Source organism: Pinus tabuliformis, chromosome 9 (genome assembly GCF_031772625.1).
Source record: "Pinus tabuliformis cultivar Carrire ecotype Pingquan chromosome 9, CPIR1, whole genome shotgun sequence".
NCBI lineage: Eukaryota > Viridiplantae > Streptophyta > Pinopsida > Pinales > Pinaceae > Pinus > Pinus tabuliformis.
The window spans coordinates 1,856,337,482-1,856,344,402 of NC_142307.1; the positions used below are offsets into that span (position 1 = coordinate 1,856,337,482).

General features: G+C 40.0%; 1 protein-coding gene across 1 annotated transcript; it reads right to left on the minus strand.

Annotated features, from left to right (window-relative positions):
- Positions 1-3,064: 3,064 nt before the first annotated feature.
- Positions 3,065-6,149, minus strand: LOC149156280 (uncharacterized). Its single transcript, XM_089444709.1, has 3 exons — positions 4,136-6,149; positions 3,330-3,928; positions 3,065-3,109 (listed from the first exon to the last, which is right to left on the minus strand). Exons 1-3 carry the CDS (start codon positions 6,147-6,149, stop codon positions 3,065-3,067), a joined length of 2,658 nt encoding a protein of 885 aa, XP_089300835.1.
- Positions 6,150-6,921: the final 772 nt, after the last annotated feature.

A 6,921-nucleotide genomic window follows, 5' to 3' on the forward strand; every position in this document is an offset into this window, starting at 1 on the left:
GAGGAATTACTATCTCGTGGCGCTTCTTTGCCTTCGGGTAGGGAATTCCTTACATGATGGCATAGGTGCTCCTGTAGTTATTATCTAACAAAATCCTGGAGCCACCTTACATTAGGCTTCCACCTCACCTGCCACACACCAACTATTCTAGAATTCTCACAAACTCTCTCAACAATTCCTCGAGACTCCTCATGAGCAACCAGGGCATTTTTCTATTGACAGGGACTTGTGATCCTCATTTCCTATCTCCTTGTGGAGGGAATGGAGGCTTGTGCACAATAAATACTAAAGCCTATAGAAGCACTAAAACAAGACATAATCAACTCGAGTACATTCATTTGATCTTTCACATACTGTTTGCGTGTAGGATAGTATTTTGTAAACATATATCTTAATGTACACATTGACCGTCTTTGTCAAATAGAGCATCTCTGGTATAGTTTTTTACATTATTACAAAGAGTCTAAAAAGTCAGTTGTTCTAATTGATTTTTTTTTTCAATTTGAATATATCGTTGAAGTCCTTAACTTCATTTATTGAATTATTTATGATATCATTAAGCATTTAGGAAAAACTGTTATCGACTCTTCTTTAGTCTGAACTTCAGACACTCTCTAATTACTATTGTTTACTATATTAACTTATTTACTTTTTCATAGAAGCACATGACACATGTGCCCATGCAAAATCATAACCACAATCAATATACAAACTAGGAAAATATCGGTTCACAATTGCATCACACATATATTCAAAATAACACATATTGCACACCTTATTTATTCATATCTATTACAATGAAAATGCAGCATAACCCATTAATTGGAAATTATAATCATACAATATTTATCTTTTTCATCTGTAGTAAGACTAAATATGGCCCTCTATCCACATAATCTCTTCCAAATGGCTCTCTTTCTTTTGGAGTAAGTTTCCTGTCCCCCCCTTACTACTACTTCCTTTCTCTTGAAATCCATCCATAGATTTTGTTCCCCTTTTTTCCTTGTATTATTTCAAACACGCATGGGCACGAATATTTTCCTAAGACCATTTAATTTCATGAACCATCCCCTTTATTTCATGGACCACTAAGCCTCTAATGCCTATCGTCAAGTTCAGGTTTCTTCTTTGCACAATAAACTGTATCATCCCCACCAGGAATTCTCCATTCCTAGATCTACAATCCATGTCCTCAAACTCAGTCACCTCTTTGTTTTGTTATTCCAAATGTTAGAACATATGTACATTATTTTTATAATGTATCTCATATTACAACCTTTGATGAGAATGTGACATAGGAAATAAAACTCCTAAAAACTAATAACTAATAAATACCCTTTTCTACTATCTATTCTTGTTCACCTGTTTGATGCAAAGTGAAGCAAATGTCAAACTGCCCTAACTATTTACTTATTTGTTTTAGGAAATAAATTATCTATCAAACTAATAACTGTAAAAATTAGTACATAATTAAACCAAGAAAACAACAACACAAATGCAATTTTGCAAAGGGATAGGTAAAAATAATTCTTGCAAAAAAAAACTTGTTTTCCCATTCCATGTAAATAAATACCAATAAAAATAGAGTGAGCTTGGAAAAAAATAATATTATAAAAATGTCATGTTTTTCTTCAATTAAGATAAATCTATAAAATTACACTTAGAAATTAATATTCAATACTTTGAAATTAGAAACTAAAATGGAATAGTTTGGTATTAGTTTCAAAATACTTGGCCTTATTTTTTTTCGTTTTTAGCAATTAGTTAGGCAAAAAATTTCCTTGTATATTTGAACTTGAGCTATATGTTCATCTTCTTCTTCACAGATAACATCATAACTAATTGAACTAAAAAATACAAGCACATGAATCATGTATACAAATAAAAAGTGACATGCCACCAAGTGGCTCTTGTTTGTCAATATTATTGAAATAATTGGTTTTTAAGTTCTCCCTCCACACATTTCTTCCAAAATATCATGAGAAATGGGCACTCCAAATCTATGGCCTCGATTAATCTCTAAAATTAATGACATATGTTGATTACGAGCGGCCTCCCCTTGTGACGTCACTAGAGGAGAGGGACCCACACTCTTGATTCAAACATCTTCCATGACTTAAGGAAATGACGTTGAATCATTGGAGTGCGGAGGGGTGTCCCCCATGACATACACTATACGAGGGGCTCTGCACATGCGGTTTTCCCTGTTTTGGAAACATGCACCAATTAGCATTACTACTGTAGTCTCCTTCCTATGAGCAATATTGGCCAGCTCAGCAAGTATTCTTATCATTTGAATCATGTATGGTTTGAACACACTTGTCTTGACCATCTGAGGTTTCCTTTCTCTCTTTCCATCTCATAATGATGCCTGTGATCAAGTCTTGTTTATAAAAATCATTTTCAAATTCAACCCTACTCCAATCATACATGGATGAATGGTTTGAATTTCAAATCAATATAAGTAGTCAAACTCTATTATAATAATCTAAACCATTTTAAAATTCCAACACTACAATCTTGCATGGAACAAGGGTTCAAATTTCAAATTAATATAAGTCATCAAATTTTTATAATAGAAGAAAAAAATGCTTTATGTATTTGAGGACAAATATGTTGGAGCATTGGCCGTATTGAACGACTAATGACCTATCAAATTTGGCATATATAATGAAATTGGAAAATGTTTATAATGTGTGGGTTTGAACTCATTTTGACCTTGCACCAATGCTATTAAGCCTATGTGTCATTCGGGTTCCACACATTTGCTGTTTGAGCCTAGGCCTCATTCAGTCCCATACTCCACACATTTCCACATCAATTCCACTCAATTCTCTTAGCGCTATGTGAGAGCTAGGCCTGGTATGTCCAAGGTGTTTGAAGATCGATTTTGGCCCATCCCTAGCCTGTATTTATTGAGTTTTATGGTATTAATGGTGATGCCCTGTGTTTTTTTTCCCATAAGGAAAAAGTCGTAATTTCTATTAATGGAGAAATTACATTTTGCAGATGCACTTGCATCCATAATTGTGGGTCGGTAACCATCCTGAAGATGCCTCATTTATCATGACTTCTGGTAGGGAGTCCTAGTAGCTGAGGCTGTATATGCCTGAAATTAGAGGAAACAAGATGAATAACAGCTTACATTCCGGCTCTACGCAGAGAGCCCAGCTAAAGCTGATTCAGCTACTTAGATGTTATACATAAAATAGCAATAATAAAAAAAAACTACAAGAAATGTGCACTGATTATATGTGGGTCTAAACCCATTCCTAAGGAAAATCATGAAATGGTCTGTGGTAGTATTGATGGGATGATCCATCAATCACCTCTTGGATCAGCCAGTCTTCCCTTTGATTTTGCGCTGCTTCTTTGGATAGCTGGTCCGCCTCAGTGTTCTGTTCCCTGTAGATGTGGCTGCATTTGAAGGATTCAAATGATGTGATCAGTCTTTTTGTCTCTTGGAGGATGTGACTCAGAGAGAATGTATAGCAATGTGTTGTATCGTTCAGCCAGTTGCATACAATTTGTGAATCCCCGAATAACTGAAGGTGGCTGCACTGTTTCTGTATGGCAAAATGAATGATATGCTTTGCTGTGCATAATTCAACAAAATTATTGGTGCCTCGACCAAGATTAATCTGAATTTTATAATAATGATCATCGCTGAGATATAGCAGCGCTCCTCCACCACATCCTGATTCTTGGGCAGAGCCGTCGAAAAAAGCCCAAGGCATCGATTTATCCAGATTTATATGCCTGTAGGTGCGCGTAGGATTTTTTGGAACAGCTGCAGGGAGTAATTCGAAATCTGCAATGGTGTGGCTCAGGATGACAGGCCAATGAGGCGCCTTATTCTGAAATATAACCTGATTCCGAGCAATCCATATTGCCCAACAAACTAGCAAAGGCATGTTGACGGATTTGCCTGTATGTAGACGGCACCAATCGCACCACGCCTCCATAAGATTCTGACCCTGCCAGACTTTGAGGGATGGATAATGAGAAGTAATGTTTTGCCAAAATGCTTTAGTAACCTGACAATTTAGGAACAGGTGCGTTGTGCTTTCCTCTTCTAAACATCATAGGTGGCATCTGAACGGACCATGGAATGATCGCTTCATGAGATTGGTACCTGTTGGAATTTTATCGAATAGTATGTTCCACATTAAGAGCCGAGTGCGAGGGGCTGCATCCAGCTTCCAGAGATCTTTCCAGATGGGGAGAATAGCCGTGGGTTTGTAAGATTCCATGAGTTTTAAATATCCCAACCTGGGAGAGTAAATGTCGTGGGGTGCGATTGCCCAGATAATGTCATCGGGGCCTTCGGTGAGTCGTATATGCGCCTGCGAGAGAGTGTCAGTAAAAGCCCTCCATTCTAGATGCCACTGTTCTGGTATCTCTAAGGTACGGGGGGATGCCCAAGCCTGTTGCAGAAAGGTGGAGTTCGCGCTATCTCCAATGTGCCTCATATGCGTGATGCCTCTATTATGAAGGTGCATTAACAGTCCATCAGATAACCTGTGCGAATTGTCGCACCCGACCCACGGATCCACCCCAATCCTTACACTGTTTCCTTCTTTGATGCGCCAGGTAATACCTTCCCGCAATAGAGGTAAAGATTGGAGGACAGCTTTCCAGATGTTTGATATATTGCGACCAGGATTGTGTTGAAGGCGGAACCAATCCATGAGGTGCATTGGCTTGATATATTTTACCTGGGCGACACGAGACCATAGGCTATCTGTGGTCAAGAGGTTCCACCCAAGTTTGGCTGCCAGCGCCTTGGCAAAGTGGTCGAGGTTCTTAATGCCCCATCCGCCCCATCGTTTGGGTCTTGCTATGGTAACCCATTTCACCCAGGCAAATTGCTTCCCTGTGTGATGACCTTTCCATAAAAATCTGGCACAAATGCTTTGTAATCTGTTCAGGATGCCGCGAGGTATCCACGCCAAGGTCATCCAGTATACTGGAGTGGCTTCAATGACTGCTTTTATGAGAGTCAATCTACCAGCTCTTGAGAGATATCTGTGATACCAAACCTGCAGTCTTTTCTCCACCTTTGCTATTAACCAAGTCCAATCTGCAATCCGATAGCCAAGAGGTTTTAATCTGTACCCCAGATATTTGATGCCGTCAGCTAATGATAATGAGATGAAAGGGAATCGCTGTAATGCAATTGTACATTCATGATGAGAGCAGCCCACAGCCGTGATTGTAGATTTGCTTTCATTTATCTGCATGCCAGTGGCCTGTTGAAAGAGTGCAAATATGTTCTGGAGAGAAGTGGTGTCACCTATGCATCCATTAAGAAAAATGAGAATATCATCAACAAACAAGAGGTGTGTTAGATAAAAATTATCGGAGATATTGATGCCATTGAATTGATTCCTATCTCGGGCAGATGTGATAAGCCGACTCAATCCTTCCATAATGAGGAGGAATAGAAGTGGAGATAATGGGCATCCTTGCCTGAGCCCTCTTTCTGAGGTAAAGAAAGTTGTGGCTTCACCATTGAGAAGTACGTTGTAGGATACATCGGTTATGCAGCTCATTATCCATTTAGTGTAGCTATAGGGAAAGCCAAGGTGAGTCAGGAGTAGCCTGATGTAGAGCCAGTTGGCTCTATCGAAGGCTTTGGACAGGTCTACCTTTAATATCAGGCCCTTTTGTTTTTTGGTATGAAGAGTATGTAGGAGCTCTTGAGCGGTGGCAATGGCCTCATGTATCTGCCTGTGATTAAGGAAAGCGAATTGTTCAGGGGATATGTGGCGAGATAATATGGGCTTCAGACGATTGGCGATGATCTTGGCAATAATTTTATATAGGCAGTTGCAGAGGGAGATGGGGCGGAAGTCATTGAAAGGTGTCGGGTGATTGGATTTCGGGATGAGTGCAATGAAAGTGGATTTAATAGCGGAAGATATTTTGCCATTTCTTCTGCTTTGCTCAATAATATTGAGGAGATCAGTGCCCAGAAGATCAAGGAAGGCAATGTAAAATTCGATGGTCCAACCATCAGGGCCAGGGCTTCTATCTTTCTTGAACCATTTAATGGTGGATTCGAGTTCTTCCATGGTTACTGCCTTAGTGAGATCCTCTGATTCATCTTGTAGAACGAATCTGGGAAATTTTTCTGCCACTCTCATAATCTCCAGGATATTGGCCTCTCTGGGGGCTCTATAGATGCCTTTGAAATGATCGATTGCTAAGCTGGCCAGGTTCCTCTGAGATGTAATTTTCTGATTTTGTTCATCCCTTAGTTCCCATATTGAGTTGATAGCTTTGCGGCCGTTGGCGAATTTATGATAGAAATTTGTATTGTCATCGCCCTCGGTAAGCCATATGGCCCTGCTGCGTAGCCACCAACTTTCTTCTCTATCCTTCAGAATCTGTGTTCGCTTGGCTATGAGGGAGTTGAACTGTTCTTTGCTCACTGCGTTAGAGAAGATGCCATCAGTAGAGTTCTCATATGCTGCAATGACCCTCTCAGCCTCCTTTAGAGTATGGTCATCGCGGACGCGCTTCTGGTGTGCCCAATGCTTGGATAATCGCTTGAGTTCGGTTAGTTTCCTAACGAAACCGGCAGTATGGTCTTCATGATCGCTAATGGGATTGTTCTGCCAATATTCGGTGACCAGCTGAATATAGGAGGGGTCCTTTAACCATGTAGAATTAAATTTGAAGGGGCTCTTGATCTTGTTGTAGAAGTCGACCGTCTCCAGGAAGATAGGGCGGTGATCCGAGATGCCTCCGGAACCGACCCATTGCCTTATGCATGGAAGTCTGTTATATAGAGATTCCTTAAGCAGAAACCTATCTAATCTTCTGGCCAAGCTCTGATTTCCACTTCTATTGTTAGTCCAAGTGTGCTGTAGTCTGGCAGTGGGTATGTCTACCCAATGATGCTCCTCCAACAGA